Genomic DNA, 23,720 nt, shown 5'->3' with positions numbered 1-23,720 from the left:
AAAATCCTTAGGAAAATATTTGGGCCTAAAACAGATGAGGAGACAAATGAGTGGAGAAGGTTACATAATTTAGAAGTACATAATTTGTATTCATGTCCAGATATTATTAGAATGATTAAATTAAGAAGACTTAGGTGTGTAGATCATATGGTACGAATGGGAGAGGAAAGAAGTGTATACAGGATTCTTGTTGGGAAACCTGATGGTAAAAGACCAATAGAAAGACCAAAACAAAGATGAAGGGATAATGTAGAGATGGACCTAAAGGAAAGTGGTGGGGAAGGAAAGGAGTATATAGATCTTGCTCAGGACATGGACAGATGAAAGGCATGTGTTGCTGCAGCCATGAAACTTCGGGTTTAAGAAGGGTAGAGAGTTAGTTAGTTATACATTAAATAAGCATAATATTTGGATTGTACATAGAGAATATAACAAATGTACAACGCATTGTGCGAAAACTGTCAACTTTGCATTATAAGCAGAAAATTAAACCAGTTTGCCCTAGAAATACATTTTAAGAATAGCCCAAAATAGCATGCGTACTAGAAAATTAAGAAAACTTTCTGATGCATAAAAGTACTGACTAGTGCTGAATGAATCAATTACTGTAAAATATTATTCTCTGATTCAAGTAATTTAACTGTATCTTTTGTGTGTAAAATATAATTGTTAGTTGAACTGATAAGTACAAATATTAACTTTATACGCCTTTATGCACTCTAAATAACATAACTTTGATATAAAAATTAGTAACAATTTGTTAAAATTAAGTTAAAGTGTAGAATTGTTTTCTTAAATAAATATAAAGTAGTAAAAATACTAAACAAATAATTCCTTCTTTTCCTATTTAAAGGATGCCAAGCAGTGTAAACCAGTTGTTAGTGGCTAAATAACATAAAATTTGAAGGCAGTAACAATATTTTAAAAAATACTGTTTTTTACCTAACTTTGTGAATTAAATACTAGTACATTTTGTCAAATTATAAATAAAATATACCTATTTCTTTGATATTTGTACTAAAGTGAAGAAAATGTTACTAAAACTTGGCTAGTACAGCAAATCTGAGACTTTTAGCTTTATTTGTCCGTAACTGGATATAATTGTAACTTGTTAATCTCGCCAAACACAATCTTTACCTCAATTTTGGAAGCTAGCTGAACTTTAGCTTTTCGAATTACATATAGTGAAAGCCTCTATAGTGGAAAAATACACCCAGTCTGTAAAAATTTGGAAATGTTGTCTCCTTCTCTGTCGAACCAGATCAAAAGTGTTCTCAAATGTTTCAATATATTTCTTAACATAACTAACTTTTCAAGAAAAAAATACCTTGTGCCCAGATAGCTTAGTTGGTATAGCATTAGGCTTTTAACCTATCTGTCCAGGGTTCGAGTCCCTGTCTGGGCGATTACAATTTTTAAATTTTGTCATCGGATCTTTTGCAGAATGGATATAAAATATGTTTACAGTCTAACAGATTATTATTTATCTAAAATTTTGCAAATAAGCTTTTAAGTTTCTCAAATATCAGCATCTTTAGCTAACAGTACAGCATAACCAGTATTATTATAATAGAAAAGTTCTGGTGGTAGAACCTACACCTACTGTAATATCTCTGTGGTATTAACTTACATGCAGCCCATAACTCTTGGGAGTGTTTCTCCTCCGTTACATTTCCTCGCCATTTACCCTTAGCGTCGCGATTAGCCTCAGAAGCAAAAAAAAAAAAGTGAAATCTTATATTTGTTCTTTTTATATCTCTGAAACCACCTATACTATAGAAATACATTTAATAAATTTTGCAGTCTTCCTGTTTGATCTGTTAAATAAGCCAGTCAATAAAAATATAGTTGCATAGAAAAATCCTGATATAGTTGGATTCTCAAAAATATGTACAATCAGTGTTCTTGATACATTTAGCACCTGAGATAGTATAAATCAAAATCTAGTTAGTGTTGGCATATGTGCTTCTGGTACATGTAGTTACTTGAAAAAGCAAATATTGGTTGTGTAAAAAATAGCCTCCTTGTGAAACAATGAAAAATTAACATTATATCCTCATAGCATTAGTTGCAACTCCTTCTTGCAGATTAACAAAGCTCTGGCGTGTGGTCCTACGTCACCTATAATCCTTTGTAAGGTTCGTGTTGTCCTATAAATTGTCGATATACATACTAAATCCCTAGTTACAGCCTAAGCTTTTAGTTTCAATCAGAGGATTTCAGTGCTCAAATAGTGATTGTAGCCTCGTATAATAAACCAAATGGAAATAACCCAAGTGTTGATGCACCCAAAAAACCAGTAATACTTCAAAAATACTTTGAAAAAGGCTATAAGGCTAAATTATTCTTCTAGCATAGAAAAAAAGTTTAGCAAATGGACCTATGGTTCATATATGTAGTCAGTCGTCTGTGAACTTCGTCTTGTCCTGTGAATTGTCAATATATTGATAAATGGTTATATTTTTTTAAAAAAGGAACAATGTTGGTAAGCGTCCAGTTATGGACCCATCGGTAAAGGGATTTCAGTCTTTATAGACACACAATAATTTTCGTTACACTAAAAATTTGGCCTCGTATAAAGGCAAATAGTCGAAATGTTAAACATTTCGTGTACTTTATCCAGTAAGGCTTAGCTAGAAATACAATAACAGCGTTACAGACATAAAAAATAAGCAAGGTTTGATATTCTAGTGGCACATAATAAATATAAAATATCCTTTAAAATACTCTGACAAATAGTTGTGGGTTATCTGAGATCAAAATTTTCAAGCCCTCTCTCTGCATAAATAGGCTCTAGAATTCACTAAGCCTCAAAATAATATTGGGTACATAAAATAAAAAGCAGATGGAGAGTGATGCTGATCGCATCATCTCCAAACAGCAAAAACAAAAGTATATGGATGGAGCCCTACCTGATATATTTAGAAAACTTTACCTAGTATAAAAGTAACAAAATACTCAGCAAACTCTAAAATAAACAAACTTTCCTACGTAGCAGGCGTAACCTGACCTAAATAAATACATATAGAAATACAGAACCAAAAATAGCATAGTAAAAATCAGTAAACACTAATAATAATAATAATAATAATAATAATAATAATAATATATATATTCTGTGGCTTACATTTTAGCTAAAAGTACTTTTTCTTTAGTGTTTTCGAAAAAATTTAAATAAATACTAAACTCTAAGTTAAAAATTTGTAAATGTATATATAATACAAAACAAAATAAATAAAAATTAATACATACCCTGCAAAAAATCAGTAAAAAAAGTTGAAAACATCTCTTTGTGCATCCAAAATATAATAACAAATCCTTCCTGACTAGATTAAATTGTGTTATTTGAGTAAACTAGAGAATAATCCTGTAAACTTGGAAAATCTCTCTCTCTCTCTCTCTCTCTCTCTCTCTCTCTCTCTCTCTCTCTCTGTGTGTGTGTGTGTGTGTGTGTGTGTGTGTGTGTGTGTGTGTGTGTGTGTGTGTCCAAAATGTAATAAAAGACACGATCAAATCGTGCTATTTGAGTAAATATTAGGCTAAACTTGAGAAATAAACAAATAAAAGTTGAGAACACACACTTCGTGTGCCGAAAATGTAACTAAAAGTCTTTCCTGAATAGTGTAAATAGTGTTATTTAGGTTAAAAATAGGTATAAACTTGTGAAATAAACAGATAGAAGTTGAGAACACACACTCTGTGTGTCGAAAATGCGACTAAAAGTCTTTCCTGAACAGATTGAATTGTGTTATTTTGGTAATAATAAGCCTAAACTTGTGAAATAAACAGATAGAAGTTGAGAACACACACTTTGTGTGTCGAAAATATAACTAAAAGTCTTTCCTGAACAGATTGAATTGTGTTATTTGAGTAAAAAAATAGGCATAAACTTGTAAATAATAAATTAAAAGTTGAAAAAATCTCTTTGTAAATACAAAATTTAATAAAAAATGTTGCCTGAATAGTACAAATAGTGTTATTTTGGTAAAAATTAACATAAAGTTGTAAAATATTAATTTAAAGTTGAAAAAAATGTCTTTGTGAATCCAAAATTTAATAAAAAATGTTGCCTGAATAGTACGAATAGTGTTATTTTGGTAAAAAATTAACATAAAGTTGTAAAATAATAAGTTAAACGTAGAAAAAAATGTCTTTGCGAGTCCAAAATTTAATAAAAAAATGTTGCCTGAATAGTACAAATAGTGTTATTTTGGTAAAAAATTAACTTAAAGTTGTAAAATAATAAGTTAAAAGTTGAAAAAATGTCTTTGTGAGTGCAAAATTTAATAAAAAATGTTGCTTGAATAGTACAAATAGTGTTATTTTGGTAAAAATTAACTTAAAGTTGTAAAATAATAAGTTAAAAAGTTGAAAAAATGTCTTTGCGAGTCCAAAATTTAATAAAAAATGTTGCCTGAATAGTACAAATAGTGTTATTTTGGTAAAAAATTAACTTAAAGTTGTAAAATAATAAGTTAAAAATTGAAAAAATGTTTTTGCGAGTCCAAAATTTAATAAAAAATGTTGCCTGAATAGTACAAATAGTGTTATTTTTGTAAAAATAAGGATAAGCTGTGAAAATGTTTGACATAAAGTCAAAGTTTGGTAAAAAATAAACTCAAAATTAAATTAAATAGCACACAGTAACATACATTTACTACCTAAATCAATAATCAAAGGGTCCTAGGTTCGTTACCCCGTGATAAAAGCAAATGGTGAAAACTGTAGGCCCCGTCCCTAATAGCTCTCCCTTCTTCATAGTACAGATAAAAAAACCCTGCGCTAAAGCGTCCTGTGCCTTGGAGGCAAACCTGAGCGGAATATTAATTGGCGGCGGAAACCGCATAGCTTCAGAGATTTGACCCTTGCTGTGCATTCCAGACATTCTTTGTTGTCTGGTTGAATACCTCCCCTGCCCTACAGTATTGCATAGCTTTCCCCTGTTATTGCGTACTGGTTAACCTTGAAAAAACCGGTTCTGAAAATCTACCGACGCGTTCTCTGATTGGTGATTCAGATTCCTTCTTTGTTCTGACGTTGTGACGTCATTTGACCTTGAGCGCGCTTCCCCCAAAATTCCTTTCTCGTCTACCTGCGCGGAGTTCCCCTTGTCTGTCTGGCATCAGAGCGGAGTCGAGATTCGGATACAGTATTCTGTCTAGCGTGTTGTACCATCGTGTTTCATAACATGATGAAATTACTGCATAGTACTAATTAATAACATTACATATCGCGGGTTCGAGTACCAGGACCGTCCCCAATCGTAATTGGACCTGTACCTACACCCATTACCACCGTTCATAGCGGTTCATAAACCATAGAAAACTTATTTTCAATATTATAAACATTAATTATTATAGTTTCATACATTACATACTTTGTAGTAATGAATATAAAACCATATGCATACCGTTTAGTACCTCTAATTACCTTCTATATACATATTTTTCATAAAATAAATAATTATATATTCATAAAAAGTTATAAACATGCAAATACATAAATGTAAAGTACTCTAAGTACATGCTAATGAATTCTAAGTACATGCGAATTAATTAAAACCCGTGCAAATTAGTTCTAAGTACATACAAATGAATTGCGAATATTAAATAGCAACAGACGTTAGCGTACATCAATACTACTTGCATTTATCCAGTCTGTCACAATATTACCTACAAGTGACCAAAATCTTTTATAAAATTCTATTGGAATACCATCTATTCCTGGCGATGAGTTATTCTTCATTCCTAGAATCGCTTCGTACACCTCAGCAGCTGTAAAGGTCTTTTCAATCCGCAAGTTGTCATTAACAGAAATAAATTCCGAAACTTGTTGTAAAAATATTTGTTCCTGAGCTGGATCATAACTTGTTCCTTGAAATCTTAGAGTGATAAGCGCGGTAAAATATTTCCTTTATATCAGTCACATTACTATGTTCAGAATTATCTTCGTCTATTATCTTATTAATCGTTTGGCGTTTTCCACGATTACGTTCATGTAGAACATGACTAATATTGGCCATTTTAAGAGGGTCAAAAGGCAAAAGTTTACTACGTATTTTGCACCCACTTCTTTTTTGCGCGTGAAATTGCAACAATATTGCTTGTACTTGTTTAATGTTCTGTTGCACTTTCCCCCCCCCCCTTACCCCTTCATCAGTTAACTCTCTCAACACTTTATAATAAAAATTGTATTTATTATTACAATCCTGGTTCCTTTCCCTACTATATTGTCTACAAAATCGTGTGATAGCTGGCTTTAGATATTCATCCCACCACTTAATTATATTTATTTGTTTCGCCCTTAATCGTTCCCAATACTTCCATTTCTCTTGGAATTTGTCAGCAAAAAGTGGATCATCAAATAAAGATATATTCATTTTCCAATATCCATACCCATATTGTATATTTGGCAGTTGCATATTTACCGCCATTATAATTGCACTATGATCTGAGAAGCAAGTTGGTACCATATTAACATTAGTGATATTAGGGATAATTGATTGTGAAACATAAAATCTATCTAACCGTGAAGCACCCCCATCCTTTACATATGTGAAGCCTGCACTTGTTGGGTGCAAAGTGTCCCATGCAACTTTCCATTGAAACCCAGTTACCAACTGTTGCAGCGCATTGGATGTATTAAATCCAGGGCGCTGGTCTTTTGGCAACAAAACACAATTAAAATCACCTCCACAAATAATATGTTACTTATTACCTTGAAGTTCCGTCGCTACTTCAGTTGCGAAAAATTCATTGCGTTGCTGCCTTTGATTACTACCAGAAGGCGCATACAGATTACATATCCACAGGTTTTCCACTTGTACAGTTGTAATTCTACCACTCGGATGGTATTCTACATTTGATACAGGTATATTGTCTCGAACTAATACAGCTGTTCCTTGCGCTGAATATGTGGAGTTATTATAGACAATATAACTAGAGGGTAACTCATAATTAGTTATTGCTACTTCTTGAATGAGAGCAATATCTATAGCCGACTGAATTAGAAAGTCCCCCAATGCACTTTGATTTGTTTTGTTTTGTAGTTTGTTTATATTTATACTTGCAAGTCTAATGGTGGTAAGCATCACTATGGATATGTAAACACTTGCTTTTACAATACTGTTAAATATATACATTGTTTTACTGTTTTAAGGTCTACCTTACACACAAAGATTCTTAAAAGGAAAAAAATAGCTATACGTTATACTCTGGCTATGTATGGAATATTTCACCCCAATCACCTGATCAAACATCATATACCTGGTATTCAAATCTAGGTTATTCGTGACAAGTAATATAAATACACACCAAAAAGTACCCGTTACTAACATTTGTGTTAAATATATCTCTTAACTCAACCCGTAAACAAAACCTTCTCTTACACTCAATACCAACAGAAGGGGGTGAGATAAGGGAACATGAACATTTCTAGTTACTAACACATCTTTTATGTCAAATGTTGGATAACAAAAGTACTTACAGACTTTCTGTAGAGCCATTCTTCATATGTTTATAATCACGAGCAAGGGTTGTTTCCAGATTGTTGGGTACACATTGGGACAGGTTATCCCTCACTTGCGAAGGGGAACGTTGTTCACTTGGTTTCTTTGCTGGAGGGCCATTGATCGATTCGACGCGACGATTCCTCCTCCGTCTCTGCCTCCCCACTGTAGGTGATGATGCCATCTGCACCGATGAACGTGCTGGAGAGTGGTCCCTGGTAGTCATCTGCAAGGAATTTTCATCTATTGTCGTTGCATCTTCAAGTGTTTCCCTTGGTTCTCTTTCCTTAGAAGTGTTGGTGATCGGCAAACTGGTATCCTCGTCTTTGGTTGACACTGAACTCTCCATAAATTCGTCAGTACTTTCATCATTTGACGCGATTTGTTCTTTTCTGATCGACATTTGTGGAACACCCTGTATTGTCTCATCACTGACACATGCAGGTGGTTCGTTTTGTTTCTTGGTCGTTACACCTGAGAGTATTGTAGGCTCACTGGTGATCACTTCTTCTGTGCTGTTCAGGTTATACGGGCTGGGTCGGACTTTTCCTGCATACGAATTCTCACCCACTCTTGCTGATGATCGCTGTCGATTGGGGCATTGATAGAAGTGTTCCTGGGAATCGCACGCTGCACAAGTCTTAGCTTGACCATTATGTGTGACCCAATACCTCCCTCCACTTATAGACACGTAAGAAGGTATTGAACGGGTCAAGGTCATCTTTACAATTTTTCTGCCCGTACGTACTGGATATATATGATCATCATTATACTTCTCATCTACTAATGTATGTATGGTTCCACACTGGTTCAAAACTATTCGTATCGGGTCATCGTCTAATTCACTTGGGATCACATGAAGTCGAACTATTACTGTTGCACTGTCCGCCCATGTCATTAAAACCTCATGGGCACCTTCCGAATCATTATACACATAACATCCATTCGATTGATTCAACAACCGTTCACACAGAAGCTTCGAAACTAGCTTCAGATACAAACATTTTCTAAAGTGATCTAACTCGATACTCACGACCTGATCCGGTGTTAGTTTCAATGTGTCGTTTATCCATTGGTGTAATCCCGTCGACGAGGGTTTGTCTCTGATGTTGCTGAAATTTATTTTCAGTGTGTTGACCCTTTTAATCGCCATTTGACGTCTATGTATTAAACTTCCACAAGACACTTACGTAAAGCACTGGCTACGCGTACGCGTGATCGGGAGTTTTACGAGCGAGCTTTCGCACAACTTCCTTGTATCGCAGCTCTCGCCAGACACACTCACCGACATCTTCTATTGGTAAGTATTTATTTACTTATCATGTAAGTTTTCGAATTGTTTCACTACTGGCGACGCGAATTTCTTCTCGCTTATTTTTCAGATTTAGTTGTTTTTCCAGACCAATACATTTTTTTTACCTTTTGCCACCCACGAGGTCCTTATGGAATACATTATTGAAACGTAACTCTCAGAAAAGAGAATATGTTAGACATTCGACCTTAATATTTTTCATATTGGAAGTTTTGCTTTCAACGCCACCATCAACCGAGCATTTTCTTTCTGACAGATAGTACGAGTTTTACAATTCACATTTCTATGCGTGACAACAGGATGCGCCGGTGTACTGCGTGTGCCTTATCTGAATAATCTATCCGTATTTTTTTCTTTTCGAACAGCTACATATACTGCAATTAAATACACGACATTTCGAGCGGATGTAATGAAATACATTATGTTTCTGTACGTAGATGTACAGGTATGTTTAGCTACGACGAAAGACATCGTGCGGTGATTTTTTGTTACGAAGACAATGTAGGCTTTGCTGGACTAAGTGATAACACAATCTGTAAGTTTGCTCTTCAGACATGGGTCTGTAGATTGGCACCATTATTCCTCCATTAATCTTGCTTAATGTGCTTTCGATTTTTGTTTCCTTTCAGTCCAATGCTTTCTGACGAATGGAAGATAATTCACTCAGGTGAAGTATTTGTGGGGTCAGAATATGAAAAATAAAGGAACTAATTCACAACGAACTGAAATTTGATACATAGCTTCTTTGTAACATTAATGACAACATATCAAAAGCCCCCTTCGATTATCCTGCAGCTAAGTCCGTCACATTGAAAACAAATAATGATAATAATAATAATAATGATAATATTGTTTCTGTGTTCCCATATTGGTTTGTGTTCCTGTTAAATAATACGTAAAATTTAATTTCTCCTTACATAATACGCGCTGCAAAGCCACAAGTTCCTCACGATTTACCCAACAGATAGTAAAGCGACGTAAAATCACCAAACAGAACATCTAGACATCGAACATTCCGATCTAGCAATGGGTGCCCCCCACCACAAAATAATAATAATTCACACACTGCTTTTAATTTAAGATTATTCCTGACAGCGTGTTACAGTTTCGAGCTTATGCCGCGATAGAACAAAACTGGACAAAATATTCCTTTCTTTTCATATTTCAAGCATTTTCGAGGTACAAACCGGACCGTTGAAACTGTGACATGGGACTTGCTAATTAAAACCTTCGCTGTTGCAGTTCATTAAGTTCAAGAGAGCGGTTCATTAACTTCGTCTACAGGGGAGGCGAAATAGATTTTTCCTCGCGCGATGGAAAACTGATTCCGAAGGACGTTGACACCGAGCCAAGTATAACTTTGTTTCCATCTTGCGGTGTTTGTTTTTAGAGTTATTCTGAGCAGCATATTCTTATCACTTAGTTAACAGAAAAAGCTAAGGCAGGAATCGATAAATTGTTTCACAATTAATGAAAGGACAAAAATATATGTTCACACATTGCGTGGTATTCGTCGTCGTATATGCTTGCAAGATATGAGAATAATTGAATACATTTTTGCGAAGTTGTGTAAGTGGCTAAATAGGAACAAAGGCCAGATTTGAACAAAGAAGTTTATATTCTGTGTCTTTATTGATGTGATTTGTGAAGCAATTCTGTACATGCTGTATACTTAAATCATTTTTTTTCTAGTTTAGTTTTTCGTCTGACGAAGACCCTGATAGAGAGTAGAAACGTTACATGTAAAGTGCTTTTAACTCTTAATAAACTGCCTTGGTCAGCAACTTTAGTGCTTTAATATGGAAACAAAGCTTAATTATATTACAATAAATTAAACTACATGACCTTGAATAAATCAAACACCATCCTACGTAATCTCAATTGATCCTCTTGACACTTCATTTATAAAATAACCATTTGTTACAAGTTTATAACGAAGAAAAGTACTTCCCCCATAGTGTCTTAATACCAGTAGTATTATGGGGGAAGTATTTCTTTCCAGGACTGTCACTGTACATCATTGCTTCACAAATCATATCAGCATAGAACATATAGCTGTATTTGTTCCTGACAGAATTTTATGGGATTTCTGCTGAAACGTTGTACTGCAAATTTGCCTAATATGCTCACTAAGACCAAATTCAAAGAATGATATTCAGCGAACAACTTCCCCCATAATCCATTGCGCGAAATCACGCTGCGTTGCCATATTTCGGGCAAGCAGTTCAGATCCTGCGTGGAAAACATGCGGAGTAAGCATTGTTCGTATGATCTTTGCCGAAGTGATTCAAGATATGATTATCGTGATCATATGAGGAGTATGATATCGCAAATTTTCTCGCTGGAGCTTTCCTTAGCACGTGCTAATCTAGTTTATCTGACTTCATGCGATTTCTTCCTAAAGTGCAATCCGTGATGACGTCAAGTTGATTATCATCCATTGAGCTACATCACATTCGTATAATAAGTTAGTGTAATATACAGTATATACCCCATTTCCACATATTTTGTCCGTTAATTGTGGATAAAAAGCTCAAATAGTATAACCTCGGAAGTTCGAAGTTGATGGTGTGTGTACAATAATAAGGGGGGAGTAACAATAAGGGGGGAACCCCCGAATACAACCAAAACCCCACCCGTATGCATTCGAGGGCATACGCTTGTCCCAGTGCCTCTGCAATAAACTGGGACGTCTTTTGCTCGAATTACGGTTCCCCCGTTATCGTTGTGCACTACTATTTTATTGATAATTGCAGATACATAAGACTGAAAATAAAAATAAAACAATACAAGATTAAATAACATAGTTAATAAATTGAGTTACATTACATTACATTTGTAGACAGTACAATGCTATACATTTTTCCACGTGAATAAGTATCTTCCGTTACATATTGTTTGTATTACAATTTTAGGTGATATGCTGTAATGTGTGGTGATCTAGCATGTACCGGATCCCGGGCTCCAGGATCTATGAGTGAGAAGTTTTTGGAGCTCGCACGCCCTATACATTACATAATATTGTTTATTGATGCATCTTGCATCAGGAGCCGGCAACCGAGAGCGGGTGAGCTCTTGGTTTAAGACCATTTATTTTTACGTTTTGCAATTATTGTTGTCAAAGAATGCTCCACCCCAGAGGCTAGGTGTTCCGCTGTCGGTGTCCAGCCCCCATCTGTACAAGAGTTTGGGATTTGGAGTTGGTAAAGAGTGATTATAGCGCGCGCGCGAGTTTCCTTAGAACGGGTATGTGTGGTTTCTTAATGCTTTGAGATAAAAAATTATATATGAGATAATAATAGATATAAAAATTGAAAAGAACATAATAAAAAAGAAGAAGAAGAAAAATATTTTAAACACTGGAGTTCCAGCGTAGTGAAAACATGGTGCTGAAAGTGTAGATATATGGTGATAAATATGAAACTGAAATATAAGACACTGGAGTACCAGTGCAGGGATAAAATGTGTAAAGTGCACTTTAGCATGGCAATTTAAAGATATGTGCTTTGTTTGCGTCTGGTGAGGATATTTATATGAGTTAGAGGATTAATTTACATGTTTGATGTTCTGGATGCAGCCACCCTTATAAGGTAGTCTTTATGTTTCTCACCAGGCATTCTGATTGGACTAATTCTCTTACGCTCCTCAGCTTCCTGCCTTCCCAGTAAGACAGCGAAGAATCTTCTTCTAGAAGCATTTTCCGGAGCTTCCTCCACTTCTTACACTTCGTCTCCTTCTGCCTCCTGTTCGTCCAGCCGAGCCGGTGCGGGAGGCACATTCCTGGTGTGTGAATTCCTTGCCGGTTGAAACCTGATATTCCTTACTTCTTCATTGTGTCTTGCCGGGATGGGCGCTTCCGGTTGGGGATTTTGGAGCCGAGTATTAAATTTTCTTTGTTCTTCTAATGATACTGCGTTCGCCAGGGCTCTAAGCTTGTCCAACTGCTGAGGACATAAGAGTGTTTTGATGTCAGTGGTTGGTAGTTCCCGTCTTAGTCGTGTGTGCAACCTACCTTACTTTCTGACTGTACATAGCACTGTTCACCTTTGTTACTTTAACAATAACTAGAAGCATGTGTGTTCCCTATTACAGCCGGACCCTATTGCCGAGTGGCTAGCACACACTGCGCTGCGACGCCAAGGCTCCCGGGTTCGAATCCCGCTCGGGCTTGGTTGTTTGTGAATGTACATTCATCCATTTCATCACTCATCCCCATCTTCGCAAATTAGCCAAGAGGCACAAAACGCGAAGTAAAATGAACTAAATCAATCAATCAATCAATCTGTACATAGCACTGTTCACTTTGTTACTTTAACAATAACTGATAGCATGTGTATTTCCTATTACAGAGAATGCAGTGGTTCTCCGAAGAGGCGTCTGTACAAGCCGAATATCAGCGTAGATGGAAAGGCTGACTCTACGAAACGTAAGTAAATACTAACTTTTATCATTACTATTAATAATAATCAAAATATAATTATGTAGGTAGTAACCTATTTGAATCAGTTTCTAAAGATATGAAAACGATATATAATATAATTCACTATTCATAAACTTTAATCTTTTGTTAATACTTGGGCGAAAGGGGTTGCTGCAGCCGCATTTCTCCCTCATGCACTCACTTCCCCTCACATGCCTTTCTTGGTCGAACACACTCGAGTTCCACTTGCGCAGGGCCTTGTTTTCGTTAGCTTGCTCTACAGATTTCAGGGACAGATTTGTAAGTGTCAATTTTCCAGGTGGCAAACTACAAGTATTATCAGAGATAAACGTTTATCTCTGGTATTATCTTCCCAACCCGTAACTGGTCGAATGGGTGCTGAGTTGAATATCAATTTATCCTCTGAGGGGTCGGGGATGAATCCCACAGTGTAGAACATCATACTACTGAAATAAGTAACGTGAGATTTCCCCACTCCTCTGTACAATTTTTCAGCTGGCTAGCGATATGGATTATAATATATAATATAATATAATTATCTTCGTGACTATTTATCTTCAGACGGGAGGAGGGGCAGGGGTATCTCACGTGATCTAAGGTGTAGAAAATGTTTAATTGAAATAAATAGTATCCATGCTTAACGATCAAATATGGGGGTGGCAAAGAAATCCTATCCTATTCTGTACATAGTAAATGTTAAAATCGTCCCGCGCCGTGTTGAGTCTCTGGGGGGAAACGTAACAACTTTTCTCCTGAGATTTCGGCCCGTGTATGGGACTGGTGGCCGGCCACCCAACATCATGAGGAAATTGGGGAGCTACGAATGAGGTGGCAGGTGGGAGTGAGACAGTCGGTGGTCCTCACGGGATGTTCCGCCACGGATTTTTATTGAAGGTTAAAAATCAACGAATTATAATTTCCTTACGAGAGATTGTTTCTGTTAGCCCACACTTAATACGAGGATTAAATATTCAATGCTATTCACATGAAAGAGACATTCGATAATCCCCTTACATAACGTCAAACTTGCTGAGTGGAAAATAACATTTTTTACGTCAATGAGGCAAGTCTTACAAATTCCCTGAAGGTTTAGGTTGGCCCACAGTCTACAGGTCTTTGCATTCAAAATTTTATATTTATGTCTCTAGTGGTTTCACAGTTTTTGATGAAATTTAAACAGCCATGTTGTCCAGTGTCACTGTGTACAGCGGATGCCGCTCGCAGGGCCATGGTAGTTTTATATAAGCAGTTTCTTTGCATGCATTTGCATGGAATCTAAAACCTTGCCTAAGCCTCTCCGGACGAGACCTCAAAGTACACCACTTCAAAGGCGTTCCGCCCCTGGACCGCGCTGATATCCACCCACGTGACGTCAGAGCGAGTCTCGGCCTGATGCACGAGATAACCGCTGGGCGGAGATCTTGCGTAGCCGTCACTTCGCATCATGCTTGCAAACTGACATCGGGTAAAACTTTTCAGTTTTTTGGCTCAACGTAACTCCAGAGCAGCACTTGAAAAAAACCTAAGCTAAACACAGTAGAACGAAATGATGAGACCAGAACGACATCTGTTACGTATTGGATTGTGTAAATATATTAAAGTTATGGCGTTTGCCCCCCTCCCCCTCCCTCCTCTTTCCGCATCTTTTACGGTCCCCGGTTCCTGTGATGGAAGGGTCCGCTTTCGCAAAAGTGTGGAAATAACTGCCGACGTCATTCTCGAGGATTTATTATTCGCTTTGTGATCTCGACGATTGAGGAAGTGTGCACATTAAATGGTTGCACCGTTTGTCTTCCAACCCCCACAGACCGTCCGAATTCATTTACTTTTTCGCACTGAAAACTTCGCAGCTCTTCCAGCTAGTGCTGGAAATAACTGTCATAACCGCCTTTCCCTTTTCCGTTTTAGTAACTATACGGTTCTTATCACTGTGCGAATTAAGCTTTTTTGCTTGGGAGGGGCAGGCCCATGCCATTGCCCACTCAATGGTTTCATTTTGGAGTTTTTTTTTTTTAGGTATGCAAATTTGTATATACGAGGGTTAAGACATAAGTCATGGCAACGATTTGTTTCTCGTAAATAGGAGACAATACGAAAAATCTAAGATATACGTTTGAAAGTGTATGGAATGTACCTTGAATGAAGCCACCAGATGAAGTCTGGATCCAGGAGACTGTCGTAGGGAAGAGGCAGAACACAGGATATTGGACAACAGTGTTTTATTATGAGGCAGATCGGCAGTTGACACTCTGCCCCGTTTGAAGGCCTCCACCCACCTCGCCACTGTTCGATAAGGCATGGCATGCACACCCAGATATTCCAGTAACTCTGTATGGCATTCTCATGCATTTCTGCCGCGGAGAACTGCTATTTTAACGTTGGAACGTTGCTCCTTCTTCATGACCTCCATTTTCGAACGTTGTCACTCACCGACTAGTAGATGGGAAAATACTTGACGTCGTTTTTCATCGATTATCTGTCATTTTTAATTATGATTAATGGCTTTTTTATTCATTTCGAGGGGTGACGCTATTGTTAATTAATCTAGCGCCACGTGGCGACACGTGTCGTGGGTGGAGGAGGAGATGAGTCATCGATGACTCATGCACACGTGTGAGTTTGAAATTAATGGTTTTCCATTAGTGCACAAAATATACTATTATGTATTCCGTTTTTGACCTAAGCTAACCTTTTGTTGTATATTATATATGCGTTTCTGCCGGATATGAGTCACAGATGATTTATACAGACGTTGGAGTTTGGAATTAATGGTTTTTCCATTAAGGTACAAAATACACTATTGTGGAGTTCGTTTTCGGACTATTCTAACACTATTGTTGTATATTATATATGCGTTTCTGCCGGATATGAGTCATGGGTGCTTTATGAACACGTGGGAACTTGGAATTAATGGTTTTTCCATTATTGTACAAAACACATTTTCGGCCATTTTGGCGTCGGTGGTGAGTCATATTTGGTATAATTAAGGATCCAGATTTACCCGAATTCAACCGGTGTCGACGCGTTCGATCGGAGGTAGAAGATATTATAACACATGTTCGCTTTAAAGGCGAAGAAATTGAACGATGTATCCTATATGCAAACGAAGTATGCGAGCGGAATCCATGTTAATAATATTAACCTGTTACGGAAGAACCTGTTATGTGGTTGCATTCATCGGCACCCCCAAACCGCGCGCGTTCATGGACACGTGAGGGGAAGAAAGGGTCGCCATTGTTACGGTCCCCTTCGCTTGGTCTTCTTCCGAAGTTGAATGGAAGGCAAGTGTCGCCAAATTTTTACACACGAGTATTGATTTTCTTTTAGGTTCCAATTTTATTCGGTGGAAGTAATCTACGCGGTATTTCTGCCGCCTTTTGTAACATTGCAAAGACTATTTAACCTAAGGCGTAACGAATTTGGCTGAACTAGGAACATTCAGTTCCAGTATCTACAGGTTAAAGTGGATGCGATCCACTATTTGCTCTTATTTCGGGGTTGCGAACCACGGCCCATTTGATTATTGGGTTATAAACATCAGGATTCACGTAAAATTGACCAGATGTTTTTTACTGTTAGAGACAATATTTCGCATTTTTTGTGTATTTTTACTCAGAAAACGCTATTTGAACGATTCAAGCAAGAGTTCGCATGGGAATTTAGACACACAAACTGTGTTTCTTCAACTTTAGCTGAAATTTAGGTTTATTTTTTTACTCTAATATCACAATTTCTTCTATTCAGGCAACATTTTTTATTAAATTTTGTACTAACAAAGACATTTTTCAACTTCTTTTATTATTTTTTCTATTTATTGCCTTTTGTATCTTATATTTTTAATTCTTAACTTTGAGTTTTGTTCTTTATTTAAAAAAATTCTCTAATCACTAAGGAAGAAGTACTTTTAAGTAAAACTGTACCCACAAAGTTTATTATTACTATTATTATTAGTATTATTATTATTATTGTTGTTGTTTTTGTTTTGATGTAGTTGTTGAATCTTGTTGTTGTTGTTAGGGTTTATTGACTTCCACTACGCTATTTTTGGTTTGCTTCGTAGGAAAGTTTGTTTATTTTAGAGTTTCCTCGGTATTTTCTTACTGTTAGGGTAGGTAAAGTTTCCTTAATATATGAGTAGGGTTCCATATATTCTTGTTCTTGCATGTTTTTCATATGATGTGATCACCACAACTCTCCAAGTGCTTTTACTGCATGTTTCCATTTTTATTGAGGCTTAGTGATTCCTAGAGCCACTTTATGCATGAGAGAAAGCTTGAAAATTTTGATCTCAGATAGCCGTCAACCTTATGTCAGAGTATTTTCGAGTATATTTTAGTCTTATTATGGCCCACTAGAATATCATGGCTTGCTTATTTTTTAAGTATGTTGCGCAGTTATTGTATTTTTGCTTTTGCTTTCTAGATAAACTGTATGAAATGTTTAATATTTGTACTTTTTTGCACTTATAAGAGGCCAAACTTTTACTGTAACTAAAATTATTATGTCTCTAAGCACTGAAACCCCTTTACCAAGAGTACTATAACTGAATGTTTATTAATATTGTTTCTTTCATCCCTTAAATATAACAATTTAACAATATAATGACAAATCACAGGACAAGTCGATGTTAGCAGATGACTACGTGGCTCTTAAGTCCACCTGCCAAACTTTTCTTACCATGCTATTTACCCTTATAGTCTTTTATTCGGGGTACGTTTCAAGTACTACTTGACTTTTTGAGTGTTTGATTAACACCAGGGGTTATTTGTATCTGTTATGCTGTATTATTTGAGGTTTCTTTTTTTATTCTACAATCACTATATGTCCCTGAGAACTAAATTTCCACTGACTGAAGCTTAAAGCTTAGGCTCTACAGCATGTTGAATGGTTAAGTACTGGTCAATATGAATTTTACAGAGGCTAGTAGGAGGCATAGGAACACACGCCAGAGCCTTATTAGCGTGCAAGAAGCATTTTCAGGGAGTACTACGAGGAAACGAAGTTGATTTTTTTGAGGGCTTTACCAGTTACACAGCCAATATTTGCTATTTCAAGTAACTACATGTACCAAAACATTTTACAGCCCAACACTAACTAGACTTCAATTTATATTTTATTAGGTGCTAAATGTAGCAAGAACACTGATTGTACATACTTTTGAGAATCCAACTATTTCAGGATTTTTTCTATGTACGCATATTTTTATTGATTACTAACTTTAACAGACCAATCAGGAAGACGCCAAAATTCACTAAACTTAGTACTATAGTGTATGTGATTGCATGAAAAGTAGAAATTATAGCAACCACAAGATTTCGCTTTTCTTGCTTTTGGGACTAATCGTGACGCTGAGGATGAATGGATGGCCAAAAATCTTAAGGACTGGATGTATTTTACCACTACAGACGCCTATGTAGAAACACTAGAGTACTGTTAGCTTTCAAAATTGAGGTTATACTGTACTGTTTTTTAAATATTTCGTATTTGGCACGTTACAGTTATATCCATTTCAGGACAAATATTGCTAAAACTCTCAAATTTACTGGTACAAGTTGATATTTCTGCTATCAAAGGAATTAACAACCCTATTTTACAAACAAATGGTATTGTTTACACTTTATTTACTTCAATCTGAGACTAATATTTTACAGTAATTGAATCATTCAGCCCTAGTCAATATTTTACTGCATCAGAAAGTTTGTTATTAATCTAATAAGTATGCTATTTTGTGATATTCTAATGCAAACGTTGTTTAATTCACTGGTTATAATGCAAACTTTTGCACAAATTCGATATATTCACTACCTTCAAACCAAACAATTGTACTTATTTAGCGCATTTCATTTATATTTCTTGTAATTAACTTATGTTTCTTATAATTAACAAACTAAACTAATTACTTTGGCATGTTAAAAACCTTATTTTTTACTATTTCCTATTCTATCAGGTTCTATATTGCTGTTTTTATCAATTATGTAAGACCACACTCTGGTAAATGCACATATATTCTCTTTTATACATACGCACGTCACACACACACACACACACACACACACACACACACACACACACATTTACACACTTATACGAACATACATCTGACGTTTTTCAATATTTTGCTATGAAGTTTGCATCGACGCTATTCAAACAAGGGCAGGCAATGTAGTATTTATGAGTATTAGTAATCCCAAAGTGCAGATGAGAGTCTGCTATGTGCCTTTTGCAGGGGGATTGCATGTGAAGTGTATGCATATTGAGCATTATTGAGTGTGTAGGCTTCCAAGTTTTGCTGTTATTTTCCTATAATTCTGTGAGACTGTAGAGAGTTCTCCCTTTTCAACCAGTTTTCTTTCATTGATTGGATACTTTTTGGGAACTTAGCAGTTTTTTATGTTATGAAGCAGATTGTTGTAGAATATTTTGCATGGTCTTTTGTGATATTGAGTGCCTGCTGTAACGGAAGTAAGTATCTTTCCTTCTTGTGTTGATGTTCTCGTGTAGGTTTCCTATTTTCGGTCAAGTTGCAGTAGGGAACTTAGCAGTTTTTATGTTATGAAGCAGATTGTTGTAGAATATTTTGCATGGTCTTTTGTGATATTGAGTGGGTGCTGTAATGGTAGTAAGTATCTTTCCTTTTTGTGTTGATGTTCTTGTGTAGGTTTCCTATTTTCTGTCAAGTTGCAGTACTTAGAATAATCGCTACTGTCTTATTGATCTACGAAGCTCCTTTGAATAATCATTTGCATGTGACCCTATACTCCACGTTGTACTTTGTTCTGGGAGCTATCTTTTGAGGCCTTGGCATTCTGCTAGTACAGTATTATTATCGTAGAGGTAAATTAGTTCGTGAAAATATGTATTTTTCTGATTAACTATAGTCGCTTAGTTGTTCTAGCAGGTATAAGTAGTTACTGCTGATGTTGTTAATTTTCTATTCGCAGGGGCTATGTATGATGTAGCGTATTTGTGTTGGCTGTCCCTTTTATTCCTATGTTGTTGAGTTTCTCCATAAGCATGTCCTGTTTTACTCTATTCTATGCCTTGTTGCTGCTAGATATCTGAGGTATGTTGCTGGTTCATATCTGAGTTAGCTTGTTTGACTATCTATTATTTTTGCTATGGCTGTGGCTATTGATGTCCCTTTCTGAATTCCATGTTGGTTTCTGTTTATCCTTGTTGCTGCTTGTTATCTGAGTTAGGTTGTTTGACTTCAGGACTATCCTTTTTTAACTTTATTGTTGATTGCTTTTTTGTTTATTTCCTTATTTGTTTTTATTTGTTTACTGAATCTATTTGTTTTGTGTCTTGTAATATTATTTACTATAGTAACAAAATTATTTTCCTTCCATCCCACATTTATTATTCTGAGCAACAGAACTTCTCCTTCTTTCCCATATATTTGATTATTTCTGGTGTAAAGTACATTTTTTTCAAAGTGAATGTTTTAAAAGTACAATTTAATGTTTTAAAAGTACAATTTTTACAAAGTTAATGTTTTAAAAGTACAATTTTTACAAAGTTAATGTTTTAAAAGTACAATTTTTACAAAGTTAATGTTTTAAAAGTACAATTTTTACAAAGTTAATGTTTTAAAAATACTATTCTTTCAAAGTTAATAATTTAAGAGTACAATTCTTCTGCTATTTGAACTTTTGTACAATTTTGTTATTTTTGTTAAAATAAATATGTTAGTTGATATAAAATTACAGTAAATTTTCAGGAATTTATATATTAAATTTCAAAATAGTGTTATTTGCTAAAGATAGTGGACAAAATAAATTAAACTTTGACAAATACTGAACAAGAAATATACAAGTATGGTGATAAATATCAATAAATGTGGGATGGAAGGAAAATAATTTTGTTACTATAGTAAATAATATTACAAGACACAAAACAAATAGATTCAGTAAACAAATAAAAACAAATAAGGAAATAAACAAAAAAGCAATCAACAATAAAGTTAAAAAAGGATAGTCCTGAAGTCAAACAACCTAACTCAGATAACAAGCAGCAACAAGGATAAACAGAAACCAACATGGAATTCAGAAAGGGACATCAATAGCCACAGCCATAGCAAAAATAATAGATAGTCAAACAAGCTAACTCAGATATGAACCAGCAACATACCTCAGATATCTAGCAGCAACAAGGCATAGAATAGAGTAAAACAGGACATGCTTATGGAGAAACTCAACAACATAGGAATAAAAGGGACAGCCAACACAAATACGCTACATCATACATAGCCCCTGCGAATAGAAAATTAACAACATCAGCAGTAACTACTTATACCTGCTAGAACAACTAAGCGACTATAGTTAATCAGAAAAATACATATTTTCACGAACTAATTTACCTCTACGATAATAATACTGTACTAGCAGAATGCCAAGGCTTCAAAAGATAGCTCCCAGAACAAAGTACAACGTGGAGTATAGGGTCACATGCAAATGATTATTCAAAGGAGCTTCGTAGATCAATAAGACAGTAGCGATTATTCTAAGTACTGCAACTTGACAGAAAATAGGAAACCTACACAAGAACATCAACACAAAAAGGAAAGATACTTACTACCATTACAGCACCCACTCAATATCACAAAAGACCATGCAAAATATTCTACAACAATCTGCTTCATAACATAAAAACTGCTAAGTTCCCTACTGCAACTTGACCGAAAATAGGAAACCTACACGAGAACATCAACACAAGAAGGAAAGATACTTACTTCCGTTACAGCAGGCACTCAATATCACAAAAGACCATGCAAAATATTCTACAACAATCTGCTTCATAACATAAAAAACTGCTAAGTTCCCAAAAAGTATCCAATCAATGAAAGAAAACTGGTTGAAAAGGGAGAACTCTCTACAGTCTCACAGAATTATAGGAAAATAACAGCAAAACTTGGAAGCCTACACACTCAATAATGCTCAATATGCATACACTTCACATGCAATCCCCCTGCAAAAGGCACATAGCAGACTCTCATCTGCACTTTGGGATTACTAATACTCATAAATACTACATTGCCTGCCCTTGTTTGAATAGCGTCGATGCAAACTTCATAGCAAAATATTGAAAAACGTCAGATGTATGTTCGTATAAGTGTGTAAATGTGTGTGTGTGTGTGTGTGTGTGTGTGTGTGTGTGACGTGCGTATGTATAAAAGAGAATATATGTGCATTTACCAGAGTGTGGTCTTACATAATTGATAAAAACAGCAATATAGAACCTGATAGAATAGGAAATAGTAAAAAATAAGGTTTTTAACATGCCAAAGTAATTAGTTTAGTTTGTTAATTATAAGAAACATAAGTTAATTACAAGAAATATAAATGAAATGCGCTAAATAAGTACAATTGTTTGGTTTGAAGGTAGTGAATATATCGAATTTGTGCAAAAGTTTGCATTATAACCAGTGAATTAAACAACGTTTGCATTAGAATATCACAAAATAGCATACTTATTAGATTAATAACAAACTTTCTGATGCAGTAAAATATTGACTAGGGCTGAATGATTCAATTACTGTAAAATATTAGTCTCAGATTGAAGTAAATAAAGTGTAAACAATACCATTTGTTTGTAAAATAGGGTTGTTAATTCCTTTGATAGCAGAAATATCAACTTGTACCAGTAAATTTGAGAGTTTTAGCAATATTTGTCCTGAAATGGATATAACTGTAACGTGCCAAATACGAAATATTTAAAAAACAGTACAGTATAACCTCAATTTTGAAAGCTAACAGTACTCTAGTGTTTCTACATAGGCGTCTGTAGTGGTAAAATACATCCAGTCCTTAAGATTTTTGGCCATCCATTCATCCTCAGCGTCACGATTAGTCCCAAAAGCAAGAAAAGCGAAATCTTGTGGTTGCTATAATTTCTACTTTTCATGCAATCACATACACTATAGTACTAAGTTTAGTGAATTTTGGCGTCTTCCTGATTGGTCTGTTAAAGTTAGTAATCAATAAAAATATGCGTACATAGAAAAAATCCTGAAATAGTTGGATTCTCAAAAGTATGTACAATCAGTGTTCTTGCTACATTTAGCACCTAATAAAATATAAATTGAAGTCTAGTTAGTGTTGGGCTGTAAAATGTTTTGGTACATGTAGTTACTTGAAATAGCAAATATTGGCTGTGTAACTGGTAAAGCCCTCAAAAAAATCAACTTCGTTTCCTCGTAGTACTCCCTGAAAATGCTTCTTGCACGCTAATAAGGCTCTGGCGTGTGTTCCTATGCCTCCTACTAGCCTCTGTAAAATTCATATTGACCAGTACTTAACCATTCAACATGCTGTAGAGCCTAAGCTTTAAGCTTCAGTCAGTGGAAATTTAGTTCTCAGGGACATATAGTGATTGTAGAATAAAAAAAGAAACCTCAAATAATACAGCATAACAGATACAAATAACCCCTGGTGTTAATCAAACACTCAAAAAGTCAAGTA

General features: G+C 35.5%; 1 protein-coding gene across 9 annotated transcripts in view; it reads left to right on the top strand.

Annotated features, from left to right (window-relative positions):
* LOC145994848 (uncharacterized) overlaps window positions 1–23,720 on the top strand; it is a 448,153-nt gene that overhangs the window by 274,588 nt on the left and 149,845 nt on the right. For all 9 annotated transcript variants that reach the window (XM_083131227.1, XM_083131229.1, XM_083131228.1 and 6 more), the window contains one exon: window positions 13,169–13,245. In XM_083131227.1, the coding sequence (XP_082987353.1) occupies window positions 13,169–13,245 (77 nt within the window). The remainder of the gene's footprint in view (window positions 1–13,168; window positions 13,246–23,720) is intronic.

This window comes from Lepisma saccharinum, chromosome 11, assembly GCF_977018435.1.
Source record: "Lepisma saccharinum chromosome 11, izLepSacc3.1, whole genome shotgun sequence".
In the NCBI taxonomy this organism is placed as follows: Eukaryota; Metazoa; Arthropoda; class Insecta; order Zygentoma; family Lepismatidae; genus Lepisma; species Lepisma saccharinum.
Note: the sequence above shows the minus strand (reverse complement) of the source record. Positions and strands in the feature narration are given on the sequence as shown.